General features: G+C 38.0%; 1 protein-coding gene across 1 annotated transcript in view; it reads left to right on the top strand.

The window, feature by feature from the left end:
• Positions 1-13,444: 13,444 nt before the first annotated feature.
• The window catches only part of FBXL5 (F-box and leucine-rich repeat protein 5), a 29,226-nt gene continuing 21,874 nt past the window's right edge, over positions 13,445-20,796 (top strand). Inside the window, exons 1-4 of the mRNA XM_009324097.1 lie at positions 13,445-13,679; positions 15,519-15,614; positions 16,427-16,610; positions 19,003-19,185. Coding sequence (XP_009322372.1) covers positions 13,545-13,679; positions 15,519-15,614; positions 16,427-16,610; positions 19,003-19,185 — 598 coding nt within the window. The 5' untranslated portion in view covers positions 13,445-13,544. The remainder of the gene's footprint in view (positions 13,680-15,518; positions 15,615-16,426; positions 16,611-19,002; positions 19,186-20,796) is intronic.

A 20,796-nucleotide genomic window follows, 5' to 3' on the forward strand; every position in this document is an offset into this window, starting at 1 on the left:
GGGGCCGTAGTGCTGAGGAGGGCGGCGGGGAGGCAGGCAGCAAGCCGCGTCGCTTTTTGTTAAGTAACCGGTGCCAGAGGCAAGACACCGGTGCCGTGCATAGTGCTCGCTAACAGTCTGCAAACGGCTCTGTTTGCGTTTGCACGCGCAGCGTTTAATTGGTGAGTAGCTTAAAGATACCCTAGGTAGGTTTTTTTATATTTTAAATATATATAATTTTACTCGTGGACGAAAGTAACTTTTATTCTTGCGTCAGAGTAGTTAGTAATCGAGGCTGATGTGTCACCTGAAAGGCAAACTTTGCTGCAGCAGCTTTGAGTGTAATGGAAGGGTTTCAGGCAAATACTTCAAGCCAGCACTCATACTGAAAGAAGTAGTGCCTCCCATCTCTGGGCATAAATGGCTGTTTGGCGAACCAGATTGGCTAACAGACATTTAAAAGGAGGGTGAAGTTACATGAGAGACAGTATAATAGCTTACTGCTGCCAACAGGATGGGGGAGTTCTCGCTTCCTTCCCCTGTTTTCCACATGCCACCCTGTACTGCAGATCCCTTCGTGTATGCCTGTTCAATTTGCTACTCCGGTAAAGAAAATGTGAGTTGTTTTTTGCTGGATTAGCTAACTGAACAGGCTGAGCAGAGGGTCTGGGGTGAGGAGAAGGTGAGACTTTGTCTTTTATCTGTGATCCTGTTTGCAGTTAACTGTAGTCTGTGGTGGCATGAAAACTTGTGATATCTTAACGGAGTGGATTTTACATGAAGGGAAGCAAACACCTGGGGCTCTTCTCCCCCGCTCCCCTCAGCAGCAGTATTAGCATATTGTTGACAGCAACTGAACAGGTTTTGTCTGAACCTCCAGATATTGTAGTCATTTGAGTTTGGTTCCTAGAGAGGCATTTCTGACGCTTTTATTGAGCCTCCCACAAAGTTTTGACCAAATTTACCATGACTTGATGAAAGTACAGCTGCCTGGGCAGGAATGGTTGGTTTTCCTAAATATTAGCAAATTTGATTAAAACTACCCAGTTCGCAATGAATGTAATCTCTCATTTTCTAAAAATTTTTATACAGGAGTTTGCTTGCTTCCTTTTTCTTCTGAAAGAGTGCAAGCATGAATGAATGGTGCTTTTTTTAAAGTATTCAATCTTGCATCCTTTAACACTGTTTCAGAACTTGGGGACTGTACCTGGCCTATGACCTTTGTATTGGAATAATGCTAGCTTTGCATCAGAAAAAACTCTGATCTGTGTTTGATTTTCCTTCTTGTGTGATTGAGATGCTGTAATTAGATAAGACTGTAGTAGTTCTGCTTACATGGCAATTATAATCTGTAAAGCCATGCTCTTTATAAATTTAGTTTGTCCTTGAGGGGTCTTTAATTTTGTGAATTGCATGTTACCTGCTGTTCCTCATGTTCCCTGTACACTGTAATATAGTCACTGTCTGTTAGCGGCTGAATTTAGTAAATTCCACCAAATGTTAGCAAGGGTGAAATGGGTGCATCTGTGCTTTGCTTTTCAGGGGAACAGCTCTCATGTTACTGATGGGGTAAATTATGTAGGTACTTAAATAATTCTTTAGGGCAGAGACACACAGTTTATTTTGTTGTTCCAGGACTTGATGTGAGACAGAACAGTGAATCAGACATTTAAGATGTTTGATGCCTTAGGAAAGTTACCCTACTTTTTTAACTGTTAGTAGCAGAGATCTCACCATACATTTGCTGCATTCTTAAATGGCATTTTTACCTGCATTGTACACAGTGCCTTGGACTTGGATAATAAGAATAACTAAAATTCTGTTTAGTAAGGAAACCGACAAAGTTGTTGTCCTGGTTTCGGCAGGCATAGAGTTAATTTCCTTCCTAGTAGCTGGTACAGGGCTGTGTTTTGGATTTAGGATGAGAACAAAGTTGATAACGCACTGATGTTTTAGTTGTTGCTAGGTAATGCTTACACTAGCCAAGGACTTTTTAGTTTTCCATGCTCTACCGACTGAGAAGGCTGGAGGTGCACAAGAAGCTGGGAGGGGGCACAGCCAAACTGGCCAAAGAAACATTCCATACCATGTGACGTCATGCTCAGTACATAAACTGGGGGAAGCTGGCCGGGGGGGCCGCTGCTCGGGGACTGGCTGGGCATCGGTCGGTGGGTGGTGAGCAATTGCACTGTGCATCACTTGCTTTGTGTATTATTATTATCATCTTATCATTATCATTTTATTTCAATTATTAAACTGTTTTTATCTCAGCCCATGAGTTTTTCTCACTTGTGCTCTTCCAATTCTCTCCCCCATCCCACTGGGTGGGGGGGAGTGAGCGAGCGGCTGCGTGGTGCTTAGTTGCCGACTGAGGTTAAACCACGACAGTCGTCAAATCTATTGCCTACTCTGATGATAAGTAGATTCTTTAAGTCCTCAGAGGATGTACCCCCCTGTAGGTAGTGGAGTGCTACAGCAGACAGTCTTTATAGTTAAAATGCTTTTCCTAATGCCTGACGTCATCTTTGCTACAAATAGAGCAGATTCTGTTTTCCTATCTGTAGTGAACCGTTCTTCGTTTTCAGAAAGATCCTGTGCTGATTTGCAAATTGTAGCCGTGTCCTCCATCTTAGTTATCTGTTTTCTGGCCTAAGCAAACTGATGCATTCTACTTCACCATATGGGTCACGTTTTCTGTACGTCAGTGTACTTGTTGCTTTTGTCAGGACTAAGCTGCCGTTCTGTAACAGCTTAAGCTATCTGACTGCCGCTGTTACGACTGCGTCCCTTTCTTGCTCCCATCAGCACTTGAAGTGACTCACAAAGGCTCTAAGCTGGCAGAAAACGGTTTTTTTCTGAAGCGGGGTAGTTTTTCTGCTGATGTAGTGCTGCCAGCAAGCACTGGTCAGATGAGTACTGAAGCCAATGCGAGGCAGAGGGTGGGACTGTGACAGCCAGCAACTAGGTTGGCTTAAGCTAATGTGAAACCTCAGCCTAATTATGTCTATGTTTTCCTGAATTCGGTTGTGCAAAATGGAACACTGCTGGTGTTGAGTAGAGCAGATGTGTTTTGGATGTGTTATTCTGCAAGCTCTTTTTTTTTTTAACAGCAGCATGCTCGCTTTGTGCTTCTCTATAATCCCATGCTTCTCTGAGGACTGATACACAAATTTGCTTTCATATTTGTCGTTAGACTTCTATCCTGTATGTAGAAGGTGCACTTCCAAGTATTCAAGTTGGCATGTCGGTGTCCAGTAGAGACCGTTTCTGTTGTCGCATTATGATCTTGTGTTTCTCGCACTTGAGAATGTGCCATTCGTGTATTACCAGCTTTCCTGCTTTCCCACCTGTGGCTGAAAGTATTGTATCTGTCATGAGGCAGCACAGATTTCAACTGATCATGTACTGAAAATCCCATTGTGGTTTGGCTGGAAACATTGGTAGCTATGGCTTGAGAGCACTATTTGCAAGTGCTTGAGCTACTCTGTGATTTCCTGTAGACTGTATTAGTTTGCTGTAAGGCAAAACAGTATCAAAAACCTTAGAGAAATCATGATCTGTAACGTGTATTGTCTTGCTCTTAAGTGGTTTGGTTATCTTATGGAAAGGAAATCAGATTTTTTCTAAACAAATCTGTGCTGGCCAATTGTTATTTCATTAGCCTCAAGATCAGGCCTACTCAAGTAGCAGACTCTGGTCTAGATAAACACTGCGACTAAATTTTGGCTGGGCCTTCCCCAGAGACAAGAACACCTGTATTGCTGTATGGGATTTCAAACTTTCTGCTGTCTTGTGGAGTTACTGCAGCTGAAGAGTATGTTTTCAAATCTTTGTGTTACAGAATGACCCAGCAAATTTAGGCTGCTTTAGGAAAATAGCCATGCTCTAAACTCTGTAATGCAGTTATCGGTGATTGATGACTTGTTCTCGTGACTTTCTGTCTGCCTCTCAAAACTAGTGTGAGACTTTATCTTGTGACTGAGTGGATCTAACAACTAGCTGCTGCTGGAAGGGTTAATTGTTGATTATACCCTCTGTGCTTGTCTGGCCCCTTGATGAGCAGCTAGTTCATCTAGTGCACTGAAGTGAAAGGTGATGCAGTAAAACCGGCTCACTAAGAGGTCAAACAAGCTCCAGAACCAGGTTGACACTATGGGAGGAGGGAACAGGACTAACCATTGCAGAAGTAAACAGCTGCTTTAATAGCTCAGCTTTATTGTGAAACCTTTGGGTGTTTGATCAAAAACATCTAAGGTCCTTCTGTTTGCCTGACTTCAGTCTCCTGTGATCTCACCTTTCTACAAAACATCTCTGCAGTTATTTCTCGTGGTTCAGTAATTGCTATAGTTCTTCCAGGAAATTCGGATCAATTTTGTCATGTTCTGCTGACTTGAACGCATTGAACTTGTATAAATATTTAACTAGTATTTTTCTTTTCTAGCCTGTACTTCTGATTCCTTGTTAAAAATTAATTGCCATAAACATTTTCCCTAATTAACTTCTCTATGAAGACTTGAGCAAAGAAGATGTTTAATTTTGCTGTTGTCATCTCTGCTTTTCCTGTTAAATAGTTGACTTAAAGTATCCCTTTTCTTCTTTTATCTAAGTATATATAGATTTCTTTGCTGTTTTTTCTGTGTCCTCTAGTCTAAATGGTATTCTGTTCTACTTACCTGCAGTGATAAGTTCTTGGTTATTTTTGTATTCTTTTCATATAGCTAAAAAGTTCTTCTCTTTATTTACTAATAATGGTTTCTTTTGATAACTCGCATTTCTCTTTAACCTTTGTGTCTATTTCAATAGCATTTTATTGCGCTTCAGTTGTTTCTCTTCCTTGCAAGCTTTGGCCTCTGCTGAAGAGAACGAATTGTTTTCATGTGTTAAATTTGTGATGTTCTTACAATAAGGCTATTGCAGATGAACCATTTTAGGAGTGAAAAATAGTCCTGAATTAAGTTGAATTGATGTTGTAAAGCATTGGGCAGGGAATTAGATGACCATATTGTGATTATACTTTTCGTGGCAGCAAGGGGGACTGAAATCTGAAAAATTAGACAAATTAAGATAATTCTCTTTCTAATCAGCAAATGTTGGCAAAGCTTTCGTTCTACTTTTGAAATCCCTTTTCTGTATTTCGGTACACTGCCATTCATTTTCCACTGCTGCTTCAAATATGTGTGTTGATTTAGAAATTCATAGTATTTGGTTATTACCAATTAACATTCTGTAGCATTGAGCACTTGCCTTCATGTATGTTTAGAATGAATAAACAGCTACTTAGGGTGTGTTAGTAAGTGTGCAAATGGTATGGCTTACTGTGTTAGTAAGTCTGCAGATGGTGGGCTACACTATCGCTACAGGCAGAAGATGGAAGGAAATTCCTTCGTTCTTGATGGAAGGAAATTAAACCTCCTCATTAGCATCCAGAGATAGGTGAGCAATTTGCTGTCCATGCCTCTATTTCATCAGACTCTACCAGTCATCTTTCCATCTTAGCTTCTGGATGCTGAATAGTTCGGTAATTTCTTGCTATACCTATTGGGAAATAACAGCTTTGAATTCACTTCTTGTGCAGAAGAATATTTTGAAGATTAATCTGGAAGTGACAATGTGTTTTAAATATCTACATTTTAAAGCAAATGCATGTTAAGTAAAGTGCCAAAGGAGGTCTGAAATGGGGGACAACAGTGATAAAACGTGTTTGGAGCTTAAGTGAGGCTCTTCAGACCCGCATAGCAATTTTGCTCCTTTTTTCAGGACACTTTAGCTCTTTTTACCACCTCAAACCTTCTCTCCATTTCTTGATTTTTTTTTTTTTTTTTGTCTAGCAAAACACCTATTTTTTTTCTTACCTATCAGATGCTTCACCTTTTTGTCTCTCTTTTTTGCCTTCATATGAAAAACCTGAGGGTGTTTTCTTATGCCAGACACAGTAGCAGGTTTTTTTACGAGTAATTGCTTAGCACCTATTTTTGCCCTCGAACTGTAGGAAAAAAGTTTTCTGTTCACCCTTTGCATGTTGCTCTGATCTTTTGTCCTCTCTTCCAGCCTGCTCTGGAGAGCAGTAACCCACCTTTGCCTTTCTCTGCTTTAAGCAACAACAATTTATTCTCTCCTATTCTGTGGCACTAAAAAAAAAGAAACTGATGCCTTCAGAAAAGCTAGAGACTGTAATTAGTGTGTATCAATGTTCGTACAGGCTTTATGCAGCTATCCTAGAATATGCTTTAATTGATTAAATAGATTATAAGTTGTAATTCTTGAGAGACTGGGCTTTTTATTTGTTTTTGCAGTTAGTGCCTGAGATAGATTAAGCCGGAGTGGTGAATTTTTCCAGTGCCTACCTTCAGTTGTGTTAGGCAATTGCAGTGAGACAGTGCAGAAGGGCAAAGGCATTTTTCCTGTGTTTGTAGTTTGTGAGTTACTGCAGTGGGAGAGTGGAGGGGAGCCTTGAGGCTGCTGTTATTTTACTCTTGGGACTTCAGATATTTCCTGACAGAAGGCCAAAAGGCCAGGTCTTAGCAGCAACCTATCTGTGTGAGGATATAAGACAGGAAAGAAGTCTTCTACAGCATCTAGAGTGAATATGAGAAATGCTGTGACACAGATACCTAAATAACAGCATCATTGCAAGTGTTCATCATGCTTTCATTTGAGGCTCTTGGATTTCATACCCTTACTAGATTTTTCTTTAATGTTTTGTTGGGTTCATCTCTGCGGACCTAGTGACAGCCTGTGTCCCTTCATCCCTGGTAGACTTCTACTTGTGGAAGCCGCATGGTGGAGGAGGCTCAGCTGATTTTACCAGTGCTTCCCAAGCTGTGCTTTCTGCTGCGGTCCTCAAGGGGGTCTGACGCTCATAGCAGTTGCATCACTGAAAATCTTGGTGCAGTTAGTCCTGTATTGTTATTTATGTCTCTTTGTGAAAAGCACTTCATGAATCAAAAAACTGATCTACACGTGTTCATTAGATGAAATTGATGCATGTGTAGTGCAAGAGTGATATGAAAGACCCCAATAAAAATGAAAATACAGCATTTTGTTTCCTCCTCCATCATGCTCTTATGCTTGGCATTTATCAGCTTGACCTTAGCCTTTCAAAATATAGAGCGTACAAGACTTTACCTGCCCTGTTGTTTGTGCTCTTTGAAAAACAAAATAATTTTGTCTGCCTTAATCTTTTGAGTTAATACAGTGTTTGTTGGTTTTTTTTTTTTTCTTTTTGAAAGGCCATTTCAAGATTTTTTTAGTTAAGCTGCAAAAGAACTGATGAGATTACATAGAGGACAGGATTATATAGAGAAGACAGACGGGCATTTGAAAGTTTTGGATTTCTTGTTGAGTTCTGCCAGATCCTGTCCTGCCTGCCTGCCTTACTAATGACTATTATTTTGGGTTGACCCACAGCCAAAAAAAGCACCCAGGGTAGAAAACCTGTACTACTCCTCTGATTTAAGGCTTCATACATCCGAACAGCTGGAGCGTGAAGTAGTTTAGCTAATTCTCTTACTGTTCACCTCGTATACCTCTACATAAGGATAAGCTAAGCAGCAGGTGACACTGAGAGGACGGTCATCCTTTTGGCTAGGCTATCTCAGCACTATAGTTCTGCCTTGGGGACGATATAAACTGCGCTTCTTGTTGTGGATTCCTGAGTAAGGCATGGCATGTAACTGGGTGTCACTGCAGGCTGTCTGTCAGAGTAGTGCACTGACTAGGTGAAAAATGAACCCACTAAAAAGGCACGACTTCTTACTGGATCAGTGCACCAAATGGGTTCATCTTGCAGATGCATAATTGCTAGAGCATATTCCAGGGAAGCGGTGGGAATGTACAGCTGGAAGCAGGGGCAGGGCTGCTGCTTCTGGGTGTTTCCTCTTCCATTCCCACCCCCTAATTTGCAGCAGATTAAGTATAACATGAAACCGCATGCTCTTGGTGTTGACATAGGCACGCCTTGTTATGGTCTTTGTCCCTGCGTTTTCTTGCTCATAAAATCGAGATAATCTCTGCAGAGTCCAAGTTCCTGTCCTTAGAATTTTAGTGCTATTGCATATTGAAGTGATAATACCTAAAAATGTAAGTGTGAGAAGTTGTAGCTGACTAGTAATGCCACGCTGCTTTTTTTTCCCCTGGTGCTATTCTATTCTAAAAATGTAAGGGTTTTGCAGTCAAAGTGGTCTGCCAGCTCCATAATGAAAAAGATTTTACGGGTTTTTTTAATGAGTTTTAAATCTGTCGAGTTAACTAGTGGTAGAAATCTAGTCTGCATTGATCATCAGGAATACTATATCTTTATTTCACCTCCAGTGTCAATCAGCTGCTTGTATAGGTCTTAATGAGCACAATGGTTACACATGGAAAGCAGAATCTATAGGAATGACTTATCAAAAATGTTACTTGTGATGATACATGAAAAGGAAGAAGAATTGCCTTCAATTTTATTTAGATTCCAGACTGAATTTGTAGGGTTAGTAGTTGTTCAGAAGTTACAAGTGCTGATGGGGAAACCCTTCATTTGAAATAAAGCAGTTTGTGAATTTGTAGCCACTTTTAACTTCTTTAACCTTGAGAAATTATTCCATTTTAAATTCGTGAAATCTTTGGGCAGAGTGGAAAAATCAATTTTCCCTTTCCTGTTCTCTTTCTGCATAATTTTGTTGTTTTCCAGCTTGTAGTTGGGAGTAAAGAGATAATTGTAACTGGGGAAGTTAGCACACAGCATAGACTTTGCTTACTGCTGTGCTAGTCTGATAGGAGCAGCGTACTTTTTCTTTATTCCTGTTTGCTACTTTCTCCTTGCCAGTTAATAGTATGCTTGGATATTTTTAAGGAAGAAGCAAACCTTTTCCACTCATTAAATGTATTTTTGGCATAGATACTATGAAATAACTTTCAATTTACTCACTGTAAAGTAACATTTCTGGAAAATCAGTTTTCTTCTTCTAGGAAGACATTTTTCCATATTGGCACGTGTGTAAAACACTTCCAGAAACCAAGTAATACTGTGTTTTGTTCGGTGATTTAATTAGCAGTCTTGAGCTTTCTTATTTATTCACAACATTTTGAATAGAAATATCTCTGTCTTCATCTGACAGTTTCTTTTTTTAATGAAAGCGCTAAAGCCACAAAGGAGATGCAAGAGTTGAATGTAGAATTACCTTCAGTTGAGCATCATGAACATGAAGCACTGTATAAATAGCAATTACTGTTAATCTTGCTGGTATTGTCATCTTGTTCTTGAAGCACAAAAATTAAATAATAGCTTACAGTAAGGAAGGGTGTTTGTTTGCTACATCTATGTACATTCATCTTGACCATGTTAATGGCTCTGTTATAGTCCAGCGGAGTTGGGCACTCGCCTAAAACTGGTATATGATTGTCAGAGCTACAAAGATTTTGCAACCGTAGCTATTCTTTAGTTGTGTAATTTGAGGTTTAAAAGAAGCTATCCATCAGGTGATTTCTTAGTGCAGAGTCACTATTTTTTCTTGCAAAGGAAGGATGGGATTACCTGATCTTAAATTAATGGCAGAAAACTTCTAAGATCCACTTCTTAATAATCCTAATACTAGTTTACACATTGCTTTCAACCCTGATGAAAAATCAATATTTCTGATTTTTATTTCAGTCTTGATTTTAAGTATTGTGTACTGCAAAACCCCTAAATTGACCAGTTAAGTACGAAGAACTTTAGAGGAGAACAGCAGCCATAGGTTAGTGTTACTATCTCCTTGTCATGCTATTACTTGGAATAAATTTGGTACGTTCTGTGACCTTGTGCTTTACTTCACTGCTGGCACCGCAGCAGCCCTTGGATTGTTGATGTGCCTTCCCCAGTTTACATGAAATGAAGTTCATGTATGGTGTGGGTTTCTTTTTTTTAAGGGTTTAATAAATAAAGTTAGTACTGAGTTTAACAGCTCCTGGCAACTTCTAGAGAACGCCTGAATCAGCCAAAGGTCTCTGAAATGTTTCAGACAGAATTTGCAATGCGATTGACTGTTGCTTGGCCTGTTGCTCTTGCTCAGGCTGTTTGGATTATGTAGTATTCTTAAATTTCATAAGGCTTCAGGAGGCACAACTGTTTCTCCTGTGGTACTGCTCCTCAATTCGAGTGTGCATTCCAAACACACACACAGTTGTGCTGTAACTTACAATTGTTTAAATGTAGTGTCTTCAAAAGTCCAGAAAGCTCCCAGGTATCTCTAACACCTGTGGCTGTGATAATCGGTTTAGTGTGGTGTGTTTTAAGCCTGCTCAGGGATCACACACGCACTGTGCTTTATATTTTTGACTGGTCAGCAAACATCCTTAATACAATCCATTTCCTCCCCTTTGCCGTTCTCTTGGGATTCTCCACCTGAGTTTGGGGGGTGGTGGTTTTCTTTTTGGACTACTGAACTCCTGCACTAGTTTTCCTTGTGTAGAGCTGGTGAAAAGTGGACCTCAGAGTGTAGCAGCTGCTGCCTGTTAATAGTCTTGGTCCCCCATCATAAGACTTCATCAGTCCTGGTAATGAAATTACAGATCTGACCAAGTGACTTTGTTGCTAGGCTACCTGTCCTCTGAAAAGCCCATTTTCCTCAGCTTCAGCTGACCTTTTTAACGTACTGATTGCTGATTCAAGTACAGTCATTAAACTTCAATGTCCTCTCCATAGTTCCTAATCTCTTGGATATCTGCTGGAAGCCTCAGTAGCAGAGGTGAATACGCAAGCATTTCATGTTACAGTGGTTTCTATAACAATAAAATTATAACAGGAATTCTTAAATTGGATGCACAAATGGATTCTTTATTTATTCCAGTTTTATGAATGATATAGGTAGGTTCAACAGAAGTTTAAGTCTTGAAAAGATTTTGAGTCAGGAGGATGAGAAGATGCTATTTTGTATCAGAACTAATTTTGTGATTTTTTTTTTTTCTTTTAACCCAACAGCAAAATACAATAGTTTTGTCTAACCTTCCTGTTACACGCTTCAGCAGCCTTGTTTACATTTTTACGTCAATCAAAATGCCAAGCATTTGGGAGCAAATGGGATTCTCAGGGAAAAGGGTCTTTGGGGACTGACTTCAGGTATTATAGAACCTTATGGGTAGAGTGAATGATTTTGAGACGGTCCTTGATCAAGAGAAATGCTACATTAGAAACCAAACTTCACCATTATTGAGGTCTGAATCACAAAATGGCTGAAGGTGAGGAGGCTATCCTGAAGACGTGTCTGCAGCCATCTCCTCTGCTTGTTCAGACTTCTGCTTTTCCCTGTGGAAAGTCTAGCCTGCAGTTTCATCTAGTACCACTGCTCTGTATGTTGTGTTCTCTGAGCTTAGCATAGGATAGAAATGGTCTTCGGAGCCAAGATCTCTTCCCGTTTGTGATATGTGCGTAACAATGCATGCCTCAAATCCTAACACAGTGCATCACAAACATACGATTTTTTTCTGACCTGTCAGTAGTTGGTCTAAAAGATACTGGAAAAAACCCCAAACCCTTAACTTCGCCCTATTTTCTGTCTCCGCTGAGGCTAAGTAAATCTGTTTTTCCATAATGACAGTCATTTTGCTCATATGTACAGCATGAAATGTACAGTAGGCACAGCTGAGGTGGAGTTGCATAAGTACTTGGCAGATGTCCAGTGTGTTTCGGTTGCGTTGCTCGTGGTTGCCAGGAATTGGCAATGCAATGTCGGAATGAATAAGTGCATTTGGTTTTGCTTTGATTTTTTTTTAAATGATTGAAGTTTTATGTAACTCAATTTATGGTTGTTTTTTATGTTCATACATAATACTTACATCAAAGTCTCAGATTCCCATTTCTAGTAAACCTCTTAGAGTCCAGAATCTTTGTAAACTAAAACACTTCTGAATACTCCAGTGGCTTGTTTTCTGAATTAAATTAAAATATTTCTATCTTTAGAATGCCTGCTCTTGTGTATTGCTGTAGACTATGATTCTTGAAACTGCACGTGGAATAAAACATAAGAATGGAAAAAATACTGTTTTTCTACATTCACCAAAGGAAAATGCAGTTTTAAAACATATTGTTGCTAATGGTGACTGTTTGTACACATGTAAAAATGGCACTACCGTGTTACCTAGAACTTTGTGCTGTCTTGATTTGTTGGTTCTTGGTCCATTGGAAATCTTTTCTAACAGCTAGTGTAGTTTGTATTCACTTGGTAGGACTCGGTGTTCCTTGTGGATAATGCGTCTGTAAAGGTAGGCTCAGGGGCCTACGATAATGGCTTCTTAGTAAGGACTAAAGTGTAGCTCTGGGAAAGTGGCTAAGCCTTTCAGTTATCTGCCGGGCTGGGGAGATTGCATTGATTTCTACCAGGAAATCTTTCTACATTTGTTTATCTGAAGGTTGCACAAGATTGATTTATGTTCCTTAAATACAACTTTGATTTTACTGGCTTCTTAAAGCTAATGCTATAACTGCATTGTTCTCTCAAGGATGATCTTCCTTTAAAAAGTTATCTTACTACTTTGCTGTTTCTTAAGCTCTGTTCATACATGTGGAATGAGACAGTTGCCTTCAGAATTTGTGAGATTAAATGTAACACGCTTTTCTTTACAATGTGCATTATTGCATATATTATGCTTTGTTAAACTTCTGTAGTTATCATTAGTCCCTTGTAATATTTCTAAAATTCTTTTTTTTTTTTTTTTTTCCTTCAGAGCCTGTGATGGGAAATGCGGTTATATAGTTGCCACTGGAAATCAGAGAATTGTGCAATTAAATCCCTTAGTTTACTTAAACATCATTCACGAAGCACAACATTGTTGTAAAACTGTTCCATTAACTTATTTTGGGAAGTTAACAGTATTCGAGTGTGAATGGCTTACTGTTTTAATGAACTGTAAGAGGAAACATACATGAAATGACCATGCATAATGAGTTTTTGAAAGTTTTAAAACAAGTCTGAGGGTTTTATATAGAATTTGTCTGTTCCTGTTAACAAATAAAAATCAAATGGCAAGTCAGTCATGAAGGTTACAATTATGAATTCTGTGAATATTTTCACAAGTCATATTAATAGGGATATTATATAAATGTTTGTTAATCTGTAGTATTCAAGTGCCGATATTAATTCTGCCCACTTCTGGAGGAAGTTGTGTTATATTATATTTTAATGCACCAATTAGATAAGTTATGGGAAAGTTACTATTCAAATAGAAGACTAGTTTGTGTATTCCTATCTATGCACTTGAAGCTCTGATTTTTTTTTTCTGTTGCGCTTGAAGATTGGAATTAAAAACATTCATTACTCTAATTTTTTTATGTCTTTGAAGTGAGTTGCTCGAATTGCAAATTCAATTTTTATTTTTGCCAGTTTTCTTTACAAAACTGAAGGTTTTCAGCTTTTGTGTTATAAGTAATGGGAGCAATGAATTACAGGAGCCTAATACCTGTTCTAAGGATTTAACTTGACCTTGGCATGATTTTCATTGATTTTTTTATGAGCTTTTCTTTCTTCTAGCTTTCCAAGACCAACTTCTCCAACAACAATGATTTTCGGGCTCTTCTGCAATCTCTTTATGCCACATTCAAGGAATTTAAAATGCATGAGCAGATTGAAAATGAGTGTATCATTGGTTTACTTCAGCAACGTAGCCGGACAGTGTACAATGTGCACTCGGACAACAAACTCTCAGAGATGCTTAGCCTCTTTGAGAAAGGGTTAAAGAATGTAAAGGTAAGTAGACTATAAGAAGGACTTGGGTCCTAAGGAGACCATGCTGTGATTACGTATTAGTTTGCCTCAACTTTTCTTAATACTCTCTACAAATAAACTAAGGAGGAAGAAGAAACATTTGTGGTTTCTTGATACAGTAGTGAAAACTTTCCAGTCCGAAACACAGATTTTTTTTTTTTTTTGCCATTCATCACAGTTACTAAATTTCTAGTAAAAATTCTTTTCAGAGGTGTATTTTGTGACAGAAGTCCATCACTGCATAATTGGAGGTGATTTGGAGCGACAACGTGAAAGTTTTGAATACAAAGACTGCTCTGCTAATTGGTCAAAACAGTTTCTGACTATAGAAGTAATGTTTTCTATTAATTGGTTAGGAAACCCTGAGTATCTTTTTTTGTAGCACATAGAATTGTATTGTTGTCCCAAATGGAGATGATTACCGGACCTAAAAAGAAAAAAAAGCAAGCATTGTTTTATTCTGTTACTGAGTCATGTACTCCTTCCAGTAATCTGTTGCTCAGTAATGCTGTTAATGTGCCAGTCCTCAAGAAACTCTAAATGTTATTTCTCCAGCTGGCTTTTTCATGATTTAAAGTTGTTAAAGTCTTCTCCAGCAGAATCCTACTTGAATTCTGCTGTGTCTTTCTTCTGGGGTACCCAACTCCCACTTCCTGCACTTAAGAACTATAGTCTCCAGTAATAATTTTCCGTCCCATATTACATTTCTAGTACACGTGGTCCATATTTTCAATAAGAAAAATACTAAATATGCAGTTGATTGATTCCATTTTACTATCTAAGGCTGTTTTTGACCTGGGAATTCTGCAAATAATTTTTTTCCCCTGTGCATATCAAACCTTAAAATTTGTCTTAAATTGTCTGCATTAATGAATCAGAAAATGAAGGAAAGTGAAGGAGAGGGGAAATTTAACACTTGGCTTTGTGTTATACATTCTCTGATAGGATGCTAGTGTTACTCTGTTACTTGACTGCTTAAGTGTGGAAAACCAGATTTCTCTAGCTCTCTTTAGATACGTTAACTGTAACTTTTTTTGAGAGTGTGGTTAGTTTAAATTAAACTGATGGCTTAAGCTTTTTACTGTAATATTCAGGGTTTCTTGATGATGTAGAAGTTTGAAAAGAAAAACTTACAACATTTACTGTAAGAGCTATGAGGAACTTCAGTATGTTGCAATTACTGGGCAGACTTCAGAACCAGCATCTTATTACTGGCACAGAGAACAAGCTAACAAATTGATAGATGAGGTTGGTCTAACTTTAACATTTAAAAGTCAGTTACATCTTTATTTAAGAGTTCTTTCCATTTCCAAAGTAAATATCTATAGAGCATGTCTGACTATAAATTCTGGTTATAATTTGGAAGCCAGAATTGTAGAATAACTAATGTAAAAAGTATGCAGTTAAAAGATGAAGTGGAACTGCTGTATCCTAGAATAATTCTTATGCAAAACATGCAAATATTTAGATTAGTCTGTTACTACTTTGAACTTTGGGTGAGACTACAGATTGGCAGACTTCAATCTTTGCTCCAAAGTAAAAATGTGATTAGACGAGTTAATTCATATCTGATAACAAAATAAATTGGAATCAGGCAGGAAGGGAATACTTTGTTTTGCTTAGCTACAGGCCGGTACAGACTGTCAGCTGGTCATGAAACTTTGTAAGTGAACACATTCTTACCACGAAGTAGAGCAGACATGCTGCACACATGGGGAGGACATAATGGGCTTTACTTTGAAACACTGGTTTATTTAACAGTTCAACCCTTGAATGAATGGACAAGATTAGATAATAGTTAAATCTTTGCTTTCTTCTCAGAATGAATATGAACAGCTAAACTATGCGAAACAGCTGAAGGAGAGATTGGAAGCCTTCACCAGGGATTTCCTTCCTCATATGAAAGAGGAAGAGGAGGTGGGTAAAAATCTTCCTCAAATATTATGCTGATCTTCCTTGGGGTTTGGAATGACTGAATAGAGACAAAGGGCTTAAAGGTTCAGTTTTTTCACAATTCTCTGTTTTTATTACTATGCCAATTTGCATTCAGGACTGTGGTGTCATTGTTCTGTTCTCTGACTGCAACGTGACACATTTTGAAACAGTGAATATATTGAAAATTTATGATGAAATTCTGGTCCGTTAAAAAAATTGGTAACAAAAGTCCACTGGGGCTGGGATTTGTTTGTAGCAGGTAGTTATTTAAGGGGATGTGTAGCAAAACTTAAAGGAAAAAGAGAAGCCCTGTAAACCAGTGCTTCGTGACTCAAACTGACACTCCCAAACAGCCTTTGACCTATATTTGAAACATAGACTAGTACTGCCAGTCTGATGATTTATAGGTATCCAAAAACTGGGAAGCATCTTCTGGAGAGAGTAAATCTTCCAAAGTCTGTCCAAGAGAAATCTTTTCTCATGTTTTTCTTCCTTGCCACTTTGCCTTCTGTGTGAGTACCTTGATAAGTTATATAGTTTAAGCAACTTAAGCACTTCCCTTTTCTGTTGGGGAAAACAGTTAAACAGCTTGCCTGAGACTATGCAGTGATCCATTGGCAAGCAGAGGGTTGGAATTCAGACCTTCCATGGTCCTGTCCTTAGGTTCACTTAATGTATGACATATTTTGGAGAGAATCTGAAACTGGAAATTCTGTGTTAGTAGGTCTGTGTAGCATTATCGACTATCTCCGTCAGCACCAGACTTTTTTTTTTTCCTTTTTCTTTTGCTTTAGGTTTTTCAGCCAATGTTGATGGAATACTTTACTTATGAAGAACTGAAAGATATTAAGAAGAAAGTAATTGCACAGCACTGTTCACAGAAGGAAGCTGCAGAATTCAGAGGTCTTAGTAAGTGGAATCAAGCAGAAGAGCTTCAAAAGGTCTTTAAGTATTCTGTGGATGAGAAGGCAGATCAAGGTGAAGCATCTAATTAAAGTTAAAGTAATTTTCAAACTGCAATTTTTATCTAAAAAGCCACACCAGTGACATACCTAAAGTTATGTGCTGGCAGATAAAATAGTTTTTATAAAATGGCAATTTCTTCAAACCAGTTCTGGGTTGATGGTTGGACTTGATGATCTTAGAGGTCTCTTCCAACCTTAATGATTCTATGATTCTATGAAACTTCATGAACTTTACTGTTTGATACAGGCTTCTTGGCAGGTTGTAATGGAGATAGTACTTCACTTTTTAACTGTTCTCAACCTTCTTCCTCCCCCTTCCCTCCCACGGTAATATTTGAGAAAATAAACAGGCAGAAATGATAATTAACCTCTATTTTCATACTGCCATTGAAATTATATTTTCTGTTTGCAGACGCTGCATTTAATTCTTGGTTTTCGGGACCACTTTGTAAGCTTTTCTGTTGATGATTTAATAACACAGAATAGTTAGCCAACTGACAATATTTCAAATTAAAAGCAACTCACCTTCCAAATTCCACTACCTAACTTCCCTGGACCGCTCAGGAATCAGAAAGGAAGAAACTGTGTGTATGGATTGATGCAAGGGAATGAATCCGTGCAGTGTGTGAGTAGGTCAGATGAAATGTGCGTTCTGAAAGTGGATATTTAATTTGCGTTCATCTGTAACTACCTTTCCTGATGAAACTCAGCATAAATGGATAACTACTAAAGTGCACTTCAGGCTTGTTTTATGACTGTCGAAGCAGCCTAAGTTGTCCGTGTTTGCAGTTTTCACTCTTAACTAACAAAGAAGAGTTGATGCCCCAAAGACGGGGAATTAATGTACCAAAAGAGTAATACTGGTGTGTGAGACTGATAAGTAGAGCAAGCCCTTGTGAACTGACGTTGTGGTGTTGCTAAGATGTGGTGCTCTCATTAGAAAAACTTGAAAAACTATTCTGTAATCAGATCTTTTTTGATGAAACTTGACTTCTCTGAACTACTGAATTGGTCATTTTCTGCTCTCCAGGTGAAACCTTCAGAAAAGATCATGTCTGTGGTGTGAAATACTATTGAGTCTGAACAGATGAATGCAACAGAAGTAGCCTTGTGGCATTACTTACCGTTAAGTCTAGCTGGAATAGCAGTTTTGGGACAGTAGTAATTCTGCAGTGGTTGTGTTCTAGACTTTAGGGAGATGAAAGTATGTGTCCTGCATCCATTTTTAAAAAAAATGGAATAAAATAACACAGCTTGCAGTCCTGTGCAGTTTTAACTGCATTTTAGTGTGAAATTCTCTGTAGTTTACCTGCAGTGACTTGTCAGGTATATGAATAAATATATTGATTTATCACATGAAACTGTATTTAATTATATATTTTTTTGAAGTAGCCATAGATTATCACAAGGTAAAGTTTACGTTATGTTCGCTTTGGAAGCTTCTTTGCAAAAAGAAACCTGATCCTTGTCTCACTGTAAAGTCTTACGTATTGTGTCCTAACTTTAAAAATAAATCCCTACTAATTTGTGAAACCTGCTATTTCTGAGGACTCCTGAAAACTGTTTTAGAAATTTTTTTTCTCAAGTAAATTGTCCTTAAAGCATTAAAAATTCTCTTTAAACAGCAAAAAACCCACTAACCAAAGCACTGAATTTGTTATTTTATATAGTGTGCAGATCTCTCTTGTACTATGGCGATAAGGGAGAGCTATTGGAGATGGTTCCTACTGCTATTGATTGAAGTATCAATTACAGCGGTCAAATTTTAGCCTCTAACCTAATATTTAGTACCACCTTCCAACCTGAATGGCTTGTCACCATTTGGAAGTTAAAATTAATTGTCTGTGCTAGCAGTTAAAGCTAGAAATAAAATATGAGACAGCTGCAAAGAGTTAAGCGTGGACTTCTTGCTGTGTCCCAGTCAAGAGGTTGAGTGCTTCACTGAGAGTGGTCCCAGCTGGTAGATTCTGTGTGCTAGTTCTGTTTCCTGGGAATGTGGCAAAGCAGGTGTATATTTTGTCTATGACATAAGGCATTTTTTTAAAGTGTTTAATTTATAGCAGATACTGCTTTAATCTTGCTGTGGTTGAGCAGCAGCAGTTTACGTTTGTACAGGGCTTTTCTGGACCCTTGGGGGGGGTCAGGGTTGGAAAAAACTAGCAAGTTGAGAAAATGGCAAACAGAAACTGAGCTGATGTTTTTTTGTTTGTTTGTTTAAGGGAGTATTACAGTGAAAGCTTTTTAAAGCCAAACCGATACCTATTTTTTCAACTCTTTTGCCAAACAATTGTTTAAAATTTTTTTTCAGACACTATTTTTTCATTGCCCTAGTCAAAATGTGATTTTCACTATTATTTAAAGCTGAGAGGCTGTGCTTCACTTAACACACACTTTCTGTATTTCAGAAACCGAAGTAACAGGGCACACCACAAATATTACTAATCTTCCTCCTGAAGTAATGCTGACCATTTTCAGTTACCTTAACCCCCAAGAGTTATGTCAGTGTAGTCAAGTAAGCACTGAATGGTCACAGTTGGCTAAAACTGGATCTCTCTGGAAACATCTTTACCCTGTTCGCTGGGCCAGAGGTAAGTTAAATTTAATTCTTCCTTTGAAAGCATGTCAATTATTAGAATTCCTGAGTCTATAGAAGAGAACGTTTTAGTATAGGCTGTCATGTACAATGAACCTGGCAGCTGAGCATGCTTCTGGCAAGGATAGTGCCCTAAAACTTGGTTAAATGTTAAAAATCCCCAAAACATACTTCCACCTAAAAGTTGTCTTGGTTGTAACTCAGAATAGCTCTGGTATAAAAGCTGTTGATTAGTTTTACTGAGGTTTGTTTGCTTGTATGAATGCTAACAAGTATATTCACTAATACAAATCTTAATTATGATTTAAGAATCTAAGGGGTTTTGAATTACAAATGCTGCTGTTACACCTGTATCAGTAATATTTTTATTTCATTAGGTTACTAGGTAGAAATAAAATATACCTATTTTTCTTAGTTCCTGACTAGTATGTTCTCCTCTGAGAGGTCTGTCTTGTGATTCAGACATAACTGCGGAACAGAAGTTTAAAACAAATGGAGTTCTAACATTTCCTCATAATCTATTCTTTTTATATTCAAACTTCAAAGAAAACTGTATGAATGTTCGTTTTAGTATTGATTCTTTAGATATATTACTTCAATAACTTCTACTGCAGTAAGGACTAAGTGTTTTGTGTTTTTTTTTTTTTACAACTTCTGTTCCTCAAAATCTCCTGTTAATTAAAATTTCCTAATGAGAAGTGTAACCTTTGCAAAAGTACCTGTTCAAATAGACAAAATACTCTGTATTCCAGTGAGGCCAGTTACGAGTCATCAGGGTGTATTTGTAGCTTTAAATATTTCTATTTGTATTTGTCCATATTTATGTGAGTATTAATCACTGGACTATGCAGGCTTCACAATTGCTGCCATGTCAATGTAGTTGAGCAAAAAGGAGACCATCTGTGCTGTTTAAGCTATATTTTATGTGCCTTTGCAAGATTTTAAGAGAGAAAGCTAACAATATATTACTTAAACTTTGAGATACATAAAAGCTAAAAACTTCTTTCTGGCTGGACCTTTGTGGCTTCTAAAATCTGTACAAGGCAGAGAGGAGTTAAATTACTTTTGGGTCTGAATTAATTTTTTTGGTTGGATAAATCTTACTGAAAATAATAGATTGGTCCCTGAGCTGCAAAAGACTGAGTAGAGAGGAGGGGTTTCAGAGTTTAAACTGTTAAATTTTTATCTAAAACCTAGCTGTCTTGATAATTCAGTGCTACACAGAAGAGATAATTGGCAACTGCTTAAAATGACCTGTTCCTAAACCTGTTTTTGGCACAACGGGAAGCTAGTCTCATGATGTACTATCTATACTATTAAAGCTGTTTGTGCAGAAGTGCTCTAAACTGGGTGGAAGTTTCTCAAATAGGATTTACTGCCAGAGGGGAAAAAAAGAACATAAAACTACAGGCTTAGTTAAATTTTTAACTTTTTTTCCCTAATACAGAGAGGGCTTCTGAAGCTTTTTATATATTATAAAGATGGGTGAAAGAAGATGAGAAATGTTAGCGAAATCTTTTGCTTCACAGTTGGTTGACAATCAATTAGGATTTCATTGTCACTGTGTTGCTCATATAAGAAACCTTGTTCCTTTAGGTACTGTTCA

This window comes from Pygoscelis adeliae, unplaced genomic scaffold (genome assembly GCF_000699105.1).
Source record: "Pygoscelis adeliae isolate BGI_AS28 unplaced genomic scaffold, ASM69910v1 Scaffold24, whole genome shotgun sequence".
Lineage (NCBI taxonomy): Eukaryota > Metazoa > Chordata > Aves > Sphenisciformes > Spheniscidae > Pygoscelis > Pygoscelis adeliae.